Below are 17,404 nucleotides of genomic sequence, written 5' to 3'. Positions count from 1 at the left end.
CATTGGTGAGACCACATCTTGAATACTGCGTGCTGTTTTGGTCTCCTTATTTAACGAAGGATGTGAATGTGTTAGAGGCGGTTCAGATGAGGTTTCCTAGATTGATACCTGGAATGAGTGGGTTGTCTTATGAGGAAAGGTTGGATAGACTCGGCTTGTTTCCACTGGAGTTTAGAAGAGTGAGGGGTGACTTGATTGAAGTATATAAGATCCTGAATGGTCTTGACAAGGTGGGCATGGAAATTATGTTTCCTCTTGTGGGTGAGTCCAGAACTAGAGAACATTGTTTTAAAAATAGAGGGCACCTTTTAGGACAAAGATCAGGAGAAATATTTTCTCTCAGAGGGTTATGCGACTTTAGAACTCTCTGCCTCAGAAGGTGGTGGAGGCAGGATCATTGAATATCTTTAAGACAGAGGAAATCAGATTTTTGCTAGGCAAGGGGATCGAAGGTTATTGGCGTAGATGGAAATGTGGAATTAGAAATACAAATAGATCAGCCATGATCTTATTGAATAGCAGAGCAGGCTCAAGGGGTCAAGTGGCCTACTTCTGACCCTATTTTGTATGTTTGTGAATAATCAGAATAAAAGGACTTTCTATCTTTCTGTTCTTTTGACTCTAACTGTCCCATTCCTGCTTTTCAATCCACCTTTCTCCTTCTCACCATTCTCCCTTTTTTACTCTTTTCCTTACCAACGACCCTTTCCTTCCCCTCTCTTTTCTCAGAACTTTGAACTCCGGGGATGAAAACTGATATCTGTGACCATCAGTTCACACCATTACAATCGCAATTAAGTGTAATTTTGAACTGTTATGGTCAAGGGTAATGAAAGTGATCACTGCAATGTAACTCATAGACTTGCGCTCTTACAAAATTGACCAAATGCAACAACTTCATTGTTATATGTATGTTTTATTTGAAACAACTCAGGCGAGACACAGTCTCAGTGATGGACCAGCCTTTTTAAATTCTTTTACTGATTCTCTTGTAGGTGAGATCACCAATAGTGAGTGTCTGAAAGAACAAAATCATATTATTACTGAGGATTTCCTAAATAGAACTCATAGAACACTACAGCACAGAAAAACAGGCCATTCGGCCCTTCTTGTCTGTGCTGAAATATTATTCCGCTAATCCCATTGACCTGCACCCAGTCCATAACCCTCCAGACCTCTCCCATTGATGTATCTATCCAATTTATTCTTAAAACTTAAGAGTGAGCCCGCATTTACCACGTCAGACGGTAGCTCATTCCACACTCTCACCACTCTTGAGTGAAGAAGTTCCCCCTAAACCTTTCCCCTTTCACCCTAAAGCCATGTCCTCTCATGTTTATCTCTCCTAATCTAAGTGGAAAGAGCCTACTCGCATTTACATGTGGCAATTGCAGTGAAATTTCTGAATAGAGGAGCTTTTGGATTATTTTCAAGTACTCTCTATGAATATCTAGTCTTTAACAGTACAGATTCAAGTCGAAATAATGAATACATTCTATGTCACATTAGGTGGCAACTACAAACTACAAAGAGGTAGTTTCTCTTTCAGGGTAATCTTTAAGACCATTGTTGTAGTGTAGCACATATTTCCTTTGCTGACATTATCTGTTCCCCATATAAAATTGTCAGATTAGTAGACATATTCTAGGATTTCAGTATTTCTTCATTTGAAGATGTTTATCAGAGTGTCCAGCGAAATATTTTATCAGCCTGTGCTGGGAGTTTTTCAGTATTATGTGGTTACTTTTGAAACAATGTCATTAGGCACTATGAGAAAGCAGTTAGTAAAGACCATTTCTTCATCCATCGCCAGATTGAGAGAGCACCTTGCTTTAATGTTTCATACAAAGTGCCTGAAGTCAAGTGCTGCCTTAAATTTGCTAGAGGGCAATATTTAGGGGTATGGAATTTAAAACTGGGTTTGAACTAATAACTTGCCAACATTTTAAGTTTCTACTCTGCGCAATCATTAGATGCAGGAGCTGACACAATGGAAGTTAATTTTCTTAGTGAAATGAATAAAGAAGCACTTACATCAAGCAATTTGTTTTCGCTCAGCTCAGTGGCTGATGTTACGGAATTTAGCTTGACAATTAACTTGTTTGCACCGTCCAAGGTCACCACAGACTGAAATAAAGCAGAACACCAGTAGAGTTTCATATTTAGTCTTTAATATACAGGTGGAACTTGCTATGACCTCTGTAAAATCCGATAATTTTAAAAAAGAAACTCAAACTTCCAGTTACTAGGTGGAAGGATGACACAAGATTGTACATTTTAAGACTTTTACTGTAACAAAAGCCTAAAAGCACTCTTCACTGAACTCTGGAGAGGGAATTTGCCCAATAGTGTGCTGTTCCCGATGGTGTAACCGGGAGTGTATGCCACTTCTGCTCTCTTGCTTTTTGCCATTCCTCACGAATTTACAATTAAAATTTAGAGTGCTGGCAGCATGCAAGGGAAACATGTGCCATTGCACGGTGGGGGTGGGGGATGTTTTCAGTGATGAAACCCGCCATCAGCTGACAATGCTGCAGCTATGGGTCGGCTATAAAAGAGCCTCCTGGTCAAGTAGGAATGTTCTACATCACGGCTAAAACTTTCCTGTCCAGCTTTATTACCATTAACTTAAGACTTAGGAGCACAAAGTGTGTTTATCAAAATTAAATTTCACTTGTAAATATTTCACATTACATTGGTTTCACTTTACTCATGATCATTATTTATTGAGGCTAGCTTAGTCAGAGAGCTAAATATACTGACACAGTTCATGGTTGGCATGCATTGATATTTACAGGAGAGTTACGGACATTTCCTTTATTTTGGAAGAAATAATGCTGTGTTTTTTTGTTCACTATTTATTGAACGTTCCTGTTAGTGTTGTACTCACCATTCTGTGGGACATGGCTGAACTTTCAAGCTTAGCTGGCCTTCCCTTCTATGCATTATAAAGGACCTTGTCCGAGAGTGCTCTCATTGGGGATAATTAAAATGTTATAGGTAAATTCAAAGCACTGTAAGGACTCTGCCAGCCAACACTCTGATGAGCGCATATTTCGACAGTATTAACACTGCCCTATAGGCCCTTCATTTTCTTACTTAGACTGACTGTTCCCACCACCCCTCCCCTCACCGCATCCAGGATGCCAGGCCCTTCCCACTTCACTTCTCCATGCCCCCGACCCAACTCTGTCTTTCCCTGAATCCCTCTTCCACTCCTCCATGCCTCAGAACCCACCCCACATCTCCCCTCACCACTGACTCACCTATGCTTCCATGCAAGTTGCCATTCTCCTGCTCCCCTGCCTTGTGCCGTAGAGTTAAGTCAGGAAAACTGCTGACCTTACATACAACTGCACGGAACCAACTGGTGCACGCGATGTTTAAACAGAATGAACCGGGTGCCATCAGATTCTCGCATTTTGTTGACTTTCTTTAGAAGGTTTTAAGTAATCTTAAAAAGTTTTACACAATGTGTATTGATGGCGTACAAATGTATTACTGGTATGAACCCACCACAGGCCTGTGTGAGGCTCGACATGCCACAAGCATGTCACTGACTTTATTTGTGCATCGCAACATACCTTTGGGAAATTGAAATTCTCCATCTTGCCTAATTAAGTCACCCCACGCGCCATGTTTCCTGCTCTTGCGGGATCCATAAAATCCCGCCCCCCTGCCCCCACCAATCCACTATCTTTGAAGGCAACTTATTCTTTAAACCAAAAAAAAAATTCCCCTTTTTGCTTTAACATAACTGAAAACACACTTCACAGATATATTCTACACTGTCCTTAAAGTAGACATTCAATTCTCTTGGAACCAGTCCAAGGTGATTCTTAGCTCTGGAGGGTTTACTTCTGTTCTTTTCCTTTCTCAACCTGACTACTTCTAAATTCAGGATTATCTTTCACAGTGCATTTTTTTTTCCCCTTGGCGATTCTTCCTCTGGTGCAAATCTTCCAGCCTCATTTTAACTCCTCATGAATTTGGTCTTTTAAATCCGAGCATGAGCTCCCAACTGCAATCCTGTCTGGTAAGCCGCAGTGTCTTGCTGCCTATAGCTGTTCTCCCTCTCCTGGATCCTGGCAGACTTACCCTGTCTGTGAGTTTTCAGGGATATCCTAGACCCGCCCCCTCTTAAAGCCCATCTCCATGGCAACCTGACTCACATGGGCTTGTATCCAGGTAGAAATGTTGATCAGCTCTCCTTGAAACCACAACTCTCGTTTATCTTGGAAGAAAATGGGACAGTTTAAACAACAACTGTTTACAACTTGACATTCTCAATATTTTTCTGGGACTTTGGAATTCACAATCTATCCACTATTAACACACAGGCTGCTGCCATCACCTCCAAGTGTTAAACATCTTGCACCTTCTTCCCAGTAAAACAACCTTTAATCTCCAACAATCAAAGCTGCCAGACTTGCTGTCAGGCAGACTTCAGAACAGGTCACATGACCCCTTCATTCTACCTTAACTGAAAGACACAGTCCCAAAACATAACAATCTTAAAAACCTCATAATTGTGACAAATCTTAATCTACATATAACTCACTTTGGTTCAATTTTGACTTTTGGACAAGCAACTGTCTGCCCATTCCACAGACAAAGAGGTGGCTGTGATTTGGAGGCCGCAACCTCATTTGAATCTGGCAGGTGATCTGCAGATGCCAAGCGGGCATCTGATGCTGTTTGGGTTCAGGGATGTTGGCCAGCTGTGGGGTTGGTAGAGGCCCATAAGTAGCTGATAGGTGGGGCTGAGGGTGGAGTGGAAGACGCATTATTGAGGAATGGCTAGGCCAAACTGTGTCAGGCTGGCAGCAGTACTTAAGTTGTTCTCCAAAAAAATGTTTCTTGTCATTTCATAATCAGTACACATGGGGGACCATTCATGTCAGAAGTCCTTTGCATATGTCCCTTACATTTGCAACCGGGGTCTTAACTACATTATTACGACCTTTATTTACATGAGAACGTGCTAAACCACTTGTTTCAGGCAGGTCCTTCAGCTGCCCAGTGTTCCCCTGTGCAAGTTGCAGTGAGCTGATTGACTGAGATAATGGTGCCAGATGGCTACTACTAAGCATTCTTAGACCTAAACTGGCACATTAATGCCACTTTATTAACAATTTAGACAAAGGAATAGAATGCCAAATATCCAAATTTACTGATGACGCTAAGTTAGGAGGTGGAGTAAGTAGGGCAGATGGGAGCAGGAAGTTGCAAAGAGACATTGATAGATTAATTAAGTGGACAAAACTGGCAGATACAGTTCAGTGTGGGGATGTGTGAGGTCATCCACTTCTGAGGAGATTTAAAAGTTGCCAGCAATGGAGAATTTTCGCTTTGAGGAAAGGCTGGATAGTGTTCAATAGTTTAATTGATCTGTGTTTGATTTTGTTAGTCTGTTCATTGATCTCTGTTCACTGTACTTAATTGCTTGTGCCTGCGCATGGAGCTAGGAAGCTAAGTAACTGACATTATTCAGAAGGTTCCGGAATCTGAGCTGAGACCACGTGTGTGTGATTACTAAGATATTTAAATGTACTGTAAATAAACCTGCTGTATATTTAGAACTAGTATCATCTCTGCATTGCTCTGAAATAGATCAGATATATAAGATATACAGCAAACCAGCAAATACATAAGAAAGTGACAATGAGAATGTTTGAGAAAAGTTTAACTACCAGCTCCATCGTTGGGGGATTCTCCCATGTCCTAGGAGTGATAGGTTTTGGGGTTCAGGACTGTTTGGTTGTGTGCTTGAGGTCTAGATGAGGTTCTTTGGAACGTGCCTATACTTCCAAAGTAAGCTGCATGAGACTGTAATCTGTCAAAACCATTACTCTTTATTACAGGTACTATATACATATTAAGACCCCAGTATGAAGTTGGAACTTCTGCTCCCTCCAGATCACTATTACTCAATCATGTGATGTTACATCATTACATCAGCATCATGTGTGTCTGATGTTAACCCTTTGCTCTACATCTCCCCACAAGTTTTCATCCCAGTTGTATGCATCCTCCTACATCTCCTCCCAAAGTCTCAGACTTCACAGGGTTAGGGAGAGGTGGTGGCATACTGGTATTGTCACTGGAATAGTAATCCAGAGACCCATGGTAATGCTCTGGGGACTCAGGTTCGGATCCCACCATGGCAGATAGTGGAATTTGATTCACTAAATATCTGGAATTAAAAGTCTAATGATGACCATGAACCCATTCACGATAGATGTAAAAACCCATCTGCTACAAAGTCAATAAAAAGGAATGAAACCGGCGGACCACCTGGCATCTACCTAGGCACTGGAAACAACAACAGCAAATCCAGCCCTGTCGAACCTCCAAAGTTCTCCTTAGTAACATCTGGGTGCTCCTTACTAACATCTTGTGCCAAAATTGGGAGAACTGACCCACAGACTAGTCAAGCAACAGCCTGATATAGTCATACTCACGGAATACCTTACAAATCATTGCCCAACACCACCATCACCATCCTTGGGTATGTCCTGTCCCATCGACAGCAGAGGTGGCGGCACAGTGGTATACAGTCGGGAGAGAGTTGCCCTGGGAATCCTCAACATCAACTCTGGACCCCATGAAGCCTCATGGCATCAGGTCAAACATGGGCAAGGAAACCTTGTACCGATTACCACAGCTGTCCCCCTCAGCTGATGAATCAGTACTCCTCCAATGTTGAACACCACTTGGAGGAAGCACTGAGGGTGGCAAAGGCACAGAATGTACTCTGGGCTGGGGACTTCAATGTCCATTACCAAGACTAGCTCGGTAGCCCCACTACAGACCAAGCTGGCCGAGTCCTAAATGACATTGCTGCTAGACTGGGTCTGCGGCAGGTGGTGAGGGAACCAACAAGAGGCAAAAACATACTTCACCTCATTTTCACTAACCTGCCTGCCGCAGTTGCATCTGTTGATGACAGTATCGGTAGGAGCAACCACAGTCATTGTGGAAACGATGTCCCGTCTTCACATTGATGATACCGTCCATCATGTTGTGTGGCACTACCACTGTACTAAATGGAATAGATTTTGAACAGATCTAGCAGCCCAAAACTGGGCAAACATGAGGCGTTGTGGGCCATCAGCAGCAGCAGAAATGTACTCGAACACAATCTGTAACCTCATGGCCTGGCATATCCCCTATTCTACCATTACCATCAAGCCTGGGTATCAACCCTGGTTCAATGAAGAGTGGAGGACGGCATGCCAGGAGCAGTACCAGGCACACCTAAAAATGAGGTGTCAACCTGGTGAAGCTATAACACAGGACTACCTGATGCCAAATAGCATAAGCAGAAAATGACAGACCGAGCTAAGCAATTCCACAACCAATGGATCAGATCCAAGCTCTGCAATCCTGCCACATACAGCCGTGAATGGTGGTGGACAATTAAACAACTCACTGAAGGAGGAGGAGGCTCCACAAAAATCCCCATCCTCGATGATGGAGAAGCCCAGCACATCAGTGCAAAAGATAAGGCTGAAGGATTCACGACAATCTTCAGCCAAAAGTGCCGAGTGGATGATCCATTTCGGTCTCCTCTAGGGGTCTTCAGCATCACAGATGCCAGTCTTCAGCCAATTCAATTCACTCCACGTGATATTAAGAAATGGCTGCAGGTACTGGATACTGACAATATTCTGGCAATTGTAATGAAGACTTGTGCTCCAGAACTTGCTGCCTCTTAGCCAAGCTGCTCCAGTACAGCTACAATACTGGCATCCACCCGACAATGTGGAAAATTGCCCAGGTATGTCCTGTAAACAAAAAGCTGGACAAATCCAACCCAGCCAATTACCGCCCCATCAGTCTACTTTCCATCATCTGTAAAGAGATGGAAGGGATCATCAACTGTGCTGTCAAACGGCATTTGCTTAGCAATAACCTGCTCACTGATGCTCAGTTTGGGTTCCACCAGGGTCACTAAGCTTCTGACCTTATTATAGCCTTGGTTCAAACACGGACAAAAGAGCTGAACTCCAGAGGCGAGGTGAGAGTGACTGCCCTTGACATCAAGGCAATATTTGACCGACTGTGGCATCAAGGAGCCCTAGCAACACTGGAGTCAATGGGAATCAATCGGGGGGAAACTTTCTGCTGGTTGGAGTCATACCTAGCACAAAGGAAGATGGTTGTGGTTGTTGGAGGTCAACCATCTTAGTTCCAGGACATTACTGTAAACGTTGCTCAGCGTAGTGTCCTAGGCCCAACCATCTTCAGCTGAGTCATCAGTGACCTTCCTTCCATCATAAGGTCAGAAGTAGGGATGTTCGCTGATGATTGCGCAATGTTCAGCACCATTTGTGACTCCTCAGATACTGAAGCAGTCCATGTCCAAATGCAGCAAGGCCTGGACAATATCCAGGCTTGGGCTGGCAAGTGGTAAGTAACATTTGCACCACATAAGTGCCAGACAATGGCCATCTCCAAGAAGAGAGAATCTAACCATCACCCTTGACATTCAATGGCATTACCATCGCTGAATCCCCCACTATCAACATCCTGGGGGTTACCATTGACCAGAAACTGAACTGGACTAGCCATGTAAAGACTGTGACTACAAGAGCAGGTCAAAGGTTAGGAATCGTGTGACAAGTAGCTCACTTCCTGACTCCCCAAAGACTGTCTACCATCTACAAGGCACAAGTCAGGAGTGTGATGGAATACTCTCCACTTGCCTGGATGAATGCAGCTCCCACAACACTTGAGAAGCTTGACACCATCCAGGATAGAGCAGCCCAGTTGATTGGCACCCCAACCACAAACATTCACTCCCTCCACCACTGACACACAGTAGCAGCTGTGTGTACCATCTACAAGATGCACTGCAGAAATTCACCAAGGCTCCTTAGACAGCACCTTCCAAACCCACAACCACTGTCGCCTCGAAGGACAAGGGCAGCAGATAGATGGGAACACCACCACCTGGAAGTTCCCCTCCAAGTGACTCACCATCCTGACTTGGAAATATCGTATAAGGGCTTGGCTTTAATATTTTTTCCTTCTTTTTGCAGGTTGTGTTTAAGGTCAGCAGGTGATTTTAAAATGTCCAATTTTTCCACAATTGTGACACTCTGCTCTCTCTTCCTGTTTGTGCAGAATTTTCCTGCCACACTCAGAGCATTTCAAGATGGCGATTGGCGCACCTTTCCCCATTTTCACTTGCTTCTGCTTTTGTGTGCATTCCCCCTATGGCCTACATACTGAATGGCCTCACTCATTTGTTTCTATGGGACCTTGCCTTCTCCTGCAAACAAATGCTATATTTTGCTTTGAGCTCAGTCTGCCTCACAATGTGTACTGCCTTGATTAGAGTTAAATCTTCTGATAGAGCTTCAACTAAGACCCCCAACTGCTATGCAATCACAAATCAATTCTTCCCTTAATATTCCACAGTGGGTGGAATGGTGGTGCAGTGGTTAGCGCTGCTGCCTCACAACCAGAGACCTGGGCTCGATCCTTACCTCGGGTGTCTGTCTGTGTGGAGTTTGCACATTTTCTCCGTCTCTGCGTGGGTTTCCACTGGATGCTCCAGCTTCCTCCCACTATCCAAAGGTTAGGTGGATTGGCTATGGTAAATTATCCCCCAGTGTGCGAGTGTGTGCCCTGTTTTGGATTGGCATCCTGTCTTGGGTGTACCTTGCCTAGCACCTATTGCCTGTTGGGATAGGCTCCGACTCCCCACGACCCTGAATTGGATGAAGTGGTTCTGGAAAAGTGAGTGAGTGAATATTCCAATTTTCTACCAGCCTGTAGAGATCATTGATGAATGAATCCATGCTGTCAATTGGTCTTTGTTTTTGCTTGTTAAATGTTGCCCTTTCTATAATTACATTTTTGTGAATGTTAAAATATGAATCAAATGCTTGCAGGACTTCTTCATAAGGAGTTGAAGTCTCATCAACTCCCTGCTTTGTGATTACATCATCGGCAATAACTCCAACTGCTTAGTGTAACGTACTGACCTTTAGTTCTTTTCCATATCTGGAAAACCTTTTTCTCCAATATTCTATATTCATTCATGGGATATGGGCATTGCTGGCTAGGCCAGCATTTATTGCCCATCCCTAATTGCCCTCACTCAGAGGGCATTTTTAAGAGTCAACCACATTGCTGTGGGTCTGGAGTCACATGTAGACCAGGCTAGGTAAGGACGGCAGATTTCCTTCCCTAAAGGTGAACCAGATGGGTTTTTACAACAAACGGCAATGGTTTCAAAGTCATCATTTGACTTTTAATTCCAGATTTTTATTGAATTCAAATTTCACCATTTGCCGTGGTGGGATCCGAACCCAGGTCCCCAGAACTTTACTCTGGGTTTCTGGAATATGAGTCCAGTGACAATATCACTATGCCACTGCTTCCCCATAGTCTCAGTGCTGAGCCTGTTGTGAGCCTTCAGCTCTCTGCAATGGTTCTGGGAGTGGTAGTGTGCTTGTACCAAGCTCTGGACTTGTTGCTGCTTCACTGGTGTTGCTTGTTGATTCTGGTCTCTGCTCACTGCTGTCTGGACTCCGGGTCTGTGTGTCGGCTTGCATCTGCTGCACCCGCGATGTTCCAACTTTCTTTTCGTCCTTCTTTTAACGACCTTTTGACTTTCCAGGCCTGTAGCTGCTTCTTGGAGTTTTTTTCTTAGTCCTGTGCTTGCTGTCTGCTGCCACCATGTTTTGTCATATTTTCAGGGTCTAGGTGGAGTCCTGGGGCTTGTCTAGTCTCCCAAAGTAAGTTGCTTGAAACTGTAGTTTGTTAAAACCGTTCCTCTTTATTTACAGCTATTCTATACATATTGGGACCTTTGTATGAGGTTGGAACTTCTGCTTCCTCTAGATCTCTGTTCCTCAATCATTTGGTGTTGCATCATTACATCTGCATCATGTGCTTCTGATATTAACCCTTTACTCTACAAGGACCTCCTTGCTTGCTACAGGGATGGACATCCAGATGTAGGAGCAATACTTGCACATTGTGTTGGAGCAGAAGACCAGCAAAAATTCGAGCAGAAGATATGGCTACATTTGATAGGGCAGTAAGTGCTCTCAAAAAACACTGTGGGCCAAAGCAAAATGTGATGATATATTCTGTCAGAGATCCCAGGGAAATGGTGAGCCCATTAAACAATACATGGCAGTGTTTCATCAATTGGCTTCTATGGTTATTGTGCCAAATTTACTCGATGAACTAATTTGTCACTAATTAATTGAAAAGACTTCAATTCCAAGAATTCAATTAGGGAATGTCTGCTCGTGGAGAATAATGATTTAATCTTGGAAAAAGCCACGACCTTGGCAGTTCAAATCGAACCTGCCACGTTAGATTTGAGGAGGTTACACAGCAATGCACCTTTACATTCAGGGTCTCGGACACAGCTTGCTCAATCAGCTCAAGTGCAAGGGTTATAGACAAGGAGATGTCAGCTATCTCATCAACATGTGTCCCATCACAATCAGGTACCTTCGAAACTATGCCCAAATTATGGAAATGCTCATCGAGTCACGACACCATTCCAGTTTAAGGGAAAAATGCAACTCATGCTTGAAGTGGAACCATTTTGCAGAGACGTGCAGGTTATTGACTAAGACCTTATCAGGTCAACCAGTGGAAGAGTCTCTTCCTGAGAGTGAGGTACAATTTGTATATACCATCGCAAAAGGAAACTCTTAGAGGGGACTGACGTGTGCTATGTGTGCAATAAGAAGTGTTCTTCAACTGCAACCTGACTGAAGCTTCAAGGGATGGAGAAGATTTGTCCATATTGTGGCCTAAAATTTGCCAGCAATGAAACATTGGGCCGGAACCACCCCAGCATCGGATTTGAGGGGGATACCCCAAAGATGCGCTGGGGAATCCCTCTCAGAAGATCCCAGGTAAGGTTTTGCACAGCAATTGCCTGGAAGTGCACAGTTCCTCTGGACAATTGCTCTGCTTTGGGAAACATCCAAAATAGCCATTTAAATCACTAACTTTGGATGGTTCCACCAGGGTACACCAATAGTTACTCAGAAAAAGTTACAAGAATTAAAACCTCTTCTAAATTCTGGGTAACTATTATAAACATCCAGACTGACCACACGGGACACCCCCCCCACACCCCCAACCATTGACACTCCCAACCCCGACCTCCCCACCACCCCCATCCCCTTGAACCTCTGACTTCCCACATTCCCCCAACCAGCACTCCCAACATCCGACCGCCCCGACCTCTGATTCTCTGAACCTCCGACGCCCCACACCCGATCTCTGACACTCCCCACCCCTGACCTCTGACCCCCACGATCCCCCTGCCCAAACACCCCTGCCCTCCGATGCCCCCCCATCCCCCAATTCCTAACAACTTACCTTAGACACTTACCTTCTCCCTGGCCTGTCAATTTCACTGGGCCTTTTGAACTTACCTGCTAAAGGGCAGCTGACTAAAAAAGGGTGTGTGGCTTCCTTGAATCCGCCAGAGCTGCACTTCTCTGGAGCCTGCAAAGAGTCTTTTAATGCAGACTCCATGCAGCTCTGGCGAACGGAAGTGTCAGCGTAATTTTCAAGGGTAGATAATTGTGTATTTATTTCTTCTAATTCCTGCAGGCCATCTCTTTCCGATGCTAGTTGGAAGTTGTGGCCCATTATACGTACACTGATGAGCGCCCCTACTGGTGCCCCTACTGTGACAAAGCTTCCAGCAAGAATGACGGATTAAAGATCTACATTAGAACATAACACATGGGTAAAGCCTTACCAATGGTAAGAATGTAACAAGGCTTTAGTCAGAAGTTGGGCCTAGATGAATATATGAGGATAGTGATATGAGGATACATTTCTTTTCCCTATCAGTAATATTGATCATCCGCCTCATCATTCTGCTTACACAGAACCAAAACCTCAAATTAATACATCTAACCACAGACCTAAGAGACCTTGATATCTCAAGGACTATTTATGTACTTAGAGAAAACAGACAAGTTGGACTCTAAGAAATGACTTGATGTATTTATGTTTGTTGTTTAGAATGATTTAATGTAAAATAATGTCTTTAGTTAAAAGGGAGAAAAGATGTCATGTTCAATGGTTTAATTGATCTGTGTTTGAATGTATTAGTCTGTTCACTGATCCATGTTCACTGTGCTTAATTACTTAAAACTACAGGTGGAGCTAGAGAACTAAGTAACTGACATCATTCAGAAGGCTCCAGAATCTGAGCTGAGACCATGGGCTGAATTTTACTTTTCACGGGCGGGCGCGTGCCCGACCCAGTCCGGCGTAAGATAGCGCAAGATGATGTCCTGACACCATCCGTGCTGGTGCCATATTTCAGTCGGCAGCCACACGCAAAAGTTGGAAGTGCACCCGCCAACAATTAAGAGGGTGATTAATCCCATTAATGTCGCAATTGACTCTGATTTTTTTGTTGCCTGTCTGCCTTACAGTTAGCGGCAGACACGCGAATCGGTCAGGCGGCTTTTGCATTTTTCATCAAACCTCATCCATGGGTGGGATGAAATTTCCGTGATGAAATAAAATATAAATAAATTTATGTGGACGGCATTTCCATTAGCTAAATTTTCAGGTGATTCATTATGATGCATGGCACTTCTTTTTTTCAGCTTTTGAAACCTTCGTTTTTTTGCTCCCCCCCCCCCCCCCAGCGCTGAGCTTTTGCATGCGCGTTTCACGCTGGCTGGTTGTCAATTGGCCAGCCAACGTGAAATCGCAGCCAGGGGCTGATAGCCATCGATGGTCCGTTTCCTGGCAAATCCAGGGCCCACCGAACGCGCCCATCCACCAAGCTGAAAATTCAGGCCCATGTGTGTGTAGAAATCCTCTGTGATTACTGGGACATTTTAAACTACTATAATAAACCTGTTGTAGATTAGAATAGTGTTAATCTCTGCATTGCTCTGAGATAAATCAGTTATCTAAGATATCTAGCAAACCAGCAAATACATAACAGATAGGACGGGGTTGTTTTCTTTGGAACAGGGGAGGCAGAGGAGAGATTAAAATCATGATATGATGGAACAGGCTTGAGGGACTGACCGGCCTTCTTTTATGTTCCTACACTCCTCGATCAGGGATTTCTACGTACACTGCTACAAGGCCACGTGATTTTCAAAATAATTTCTAAGTCATAAAATATGCCAGTATGTCTGAGAATTTAAATATATTCTGTCTGGCTGAGCATTTATGAAACCTCAAAACTATTTTGAAGATTGAAGAGAACATAATTGTTTATCTACACTTACGTCTTTTGGGACATCAAAATTATATTTATAATTCAAATAATTGGTGGGTTTGAAATATTGGTTTGACACTGCCTGAACTGTAGAGGCTTGAACCAAACATCAGGTCTCTAGCTCACTGACTCCAATTACTTCTGATGAAGCTCATTCGCTTCTGGATGCTACGGTTGTCAACACAGAGGCCACTGATCTCTTGTGTTATGAGGACCTGAGTCTTTCCAATCTATTGGTAAGATTAATTAGTGCAGAGTGCTTGCAGACTTGAAAGGCTTATGTTCTACTGATAGGGAAGGGAAGTTATTAAAGATGTCAGGAAGCAAGAAACTTTAAATATAGAAAACGTAGCACAAAAAGATCTGCACTCAAACAACTGAGAAACCAGACAACAATGCATGAAATGGAAAAAACGTAGATATTTGTTGATTATCTTTCACTGTCCTTCCCCGTCCCAGCAAACATGCTTCTGTATATTTATTTATAGTTTTCTTTTGTGTTTTATATAATCATATAACAATTTGCAGAATGAGTATGAGGGAAAGGCACTAGTTTGAGGCTGTACTGTGGTATAAATTAGCAGTTGAAGATCAACAGAAAATTGACATAGGTGGAGAATAAAAATAAAGACCTGCATTTACATAGCACCTTTCATAACCTCAGGTCATCACAAAGCACATAACAGCCAAATTTAGTATTGGAATTAAAAGCATATTAATGTTTGCCCTTTGGGGGATGCAGGATGTTGTTAAAAGATGTGTGGTGATTGTGTAAACTGTGGTGCGGCATTTGTTTATGAGATTGTAAACCCTTTTGTAAACAGGTACATTATTTTGATCTGTTGAACATGGAGGAAATCTTCCCTCTGTGTAATTATAATCTTGGCGAATGAGGAGTCTACTTGGTACCTTGATCTTGCTCCCGGTGATCATTGCAAAATCAGTTTCCTGTCCGATGGTAAATTCATTGTGAATCACATTACTTCCGGTTGTTATTGTGATTTTAAAGTCATTTCCATTCTGAACTATTTCAGTGATGCTTTTCAAGTCTTTGCCTTTTTCAATCAGCTCATCTGGGACCTCTAGAATTAAAAAAGGGACAGAAGCCTGAGAATTGATCTCCACTGTCCTGTGTTAACAGGATCCAAGCCATTTGGTGAAAGTGAAGCCAAGGCACAGAGCTTTCCTTTACAGAGTTTGTTGACTGTTCAATCTCAACGCTCCACTCCCTTCCCTAGTGTCCCAGCTGTCCTTATTTATAGATGCTTTTTAGAGAATAAAATCAATAAATTAAACAGAAATCAATAAATCAGAAGAGGAAAAACAGCCCCTGGTGCAGCACTGTAACTAAAATAAAATGTCACAGGAAACTTACAAAATCAAATCAAAATATCATTGTCTCCTATTTATATGTGCTCAAAGTACTTAATTAAACAATTCCCTTCACCTGTGTATCTTAACAATATAATTAATATACAATTACTGTGTCTTTATTGAGTTAAACATAATTAAATTCAGCGTTAATCAAGTCAAAAACAAACTGTGACTGTTGCACTTAAGGAGGATGCTGGTGATTTTCTAATGATTGATCTCCCTTAACTTCAAATTCTAGTATAAATTACTGTCCTGTCAGAAACATATTTCTAAAATGCATCATAGCTGCAAAAATGTACATACACAATTTGAAATTGAACATACTATTATCCTTTAAAGTTACTGACCTCTTTTTGACCCCAAAAGGCAGTTGAGACTAGGTCAATTGAACATTTCAAATCTGAGATTGATTGATTTTTGTTAGCTAAGTGTATAAAGGGAAATGAAACCAAAGGGCAGGGGGTGCGGGGGGAATGGATTTAGATGAATATTGGCCATAATCTAATTGAATGGGGAACAGGCGCGATAGGCTGAATGGCCTACTCCTGTCCTTTGGCAGAATTTCCCTTAATATGGTACATTGTACCCAGGCCAAACACAATATAAATGCCTTGTGTATTTTCACTGCCAGTACCAGTTAACACTTTCACTTTAAAATTAGGTGAAAATATTTAACATTGATGCAAAATATTAGAAAAAAACCTGTGATGTAAAGCATATTTGTTTCTCAAGAACTGTAAAGGTTCATAATTCCCCAGAAGTTGATAGGTGGAGCTGAATAAACAAAAAAACAGCTGCAGTTTAAGGTGACATCATTTTTTGTCAGAGACCCTTTAACAATATGGTGTGTAACTGTCCTCTAACAGGGAGTCAGAAAACGCAGTTTATTTTGTTACATGTGAATATTCTTAAGTAAAGAGGCTGCATTTGAAAAGCCAACATAGTGTTTAATTCAATACTTGAGGAGAATCAAGCAGTATTTGTTATGCTAGCATTGGGTTTTAAAATGCTGCTTTTACCAATATCTTCACAAAGTTCCTCCCTATCATTATATGAATGCCAATTGGATTCTTATCCAATTCAGATTGGTTTCCAATTCACAAATAACAGAATTTTCAGATTATGAGCATTGAAACCTAAGAAGGCAAAATTTGTGGTTAATACTAGAACACAGATAAGTTATTTATTAACAATTTAAATAGAGCTAGTAAAAAGAGTTTTGTGAACTCCAATATGTGAAGGTTATTTCACGCAAGATGCTCAGAAATGACATTGTCTTAGTAATAACCTTTGTTGTGAGTTTCTAGGCAAATAGCAACAAGCAGTAATCTGCCAAAAAGTGATTTTGATTAAGGACAGCAAGTTTGTTTTGCTGAAATCCTACTTGCCTCAGGACAAATAGATTATACTCACCAATGGCTTTCATAAATGGCTCAAAATTCTCCTGACTCTCGAGCTCATATTTTCCAGAGAAGGACATTTTGCAAGATCTTTTTGTCATGGATCTGAGATGGGATGAATGTGAACTTGTTGATTTTCTGCTTTGCTTTATAGGCCTACCCCTAACTGGACATCTGATAATAAGCATTTGGAAATTTCACATGTGCATGTTAATAATAAGTGCATCTATTTAATGTTTAACAGAGACATTATGCAATGTCCTCAATTAACTCTATTCTTTTTCTTTGAGTTTATGCCATGTACTGTGGCTGGTTGAAAGGACAGGATGGGAGTTAACTCTAAAGCTTTGCCACCGTTGATCTATTCACCATTAATTGT

The 17,404-nt window shown here is 42.3% G+C and overlaps 1 protein-coding gene across 1 annotated transcript; it reads right to left on the bottom strand.

Moving 5' to 3' along the window:
- Positions 1-907: 907 nt before the first annotated feature.
- On the bottom strand, positions 908-17,135 carry LOC121293970 (fatty acid-binding protein 1, liver-like). Its single transcript, XM_041217462.1, has 4 exons — positions 17,039-17,135; positions 15,161-15,333; positions 2,035-2,127; positions 908-1,018 (listed from the first exon to the last, which is right to left on the bottom strand). Exons 1-4 carry the CDS (start codon positions 17,124-17,126, stop codon positions 968-970), a joined length of 405 nt encoding a protein of 134 aa, XP_041073396.1. The 5' UTR covers positions 17,127-17,135; the 3' UTR covers positions 908-967.
- Between the last annotated feature and the right edge of the window lie 269 nt (positions 17,136-17,404).

Source organism: Carcharodon carcharias, chromosome 22, assembly GCF_017639515.1.
Source record: "Carcharodon carcharias isolate sCarCar2 chromosome 22, sCarCar2.pri, whole genome shotgun sequence".
In the NCBI taxonomy this organism is placed as follows: domain Eukaryota; kingdom Metazoa; phylum Chordata; class Chondrichthyes; order Lamniformes; family Lamnidae; genus Carcharodon; species Carcharodon carcharias.
This window is presented reverse-complemented; position numbering and strand designations above follow the sequence as displayed.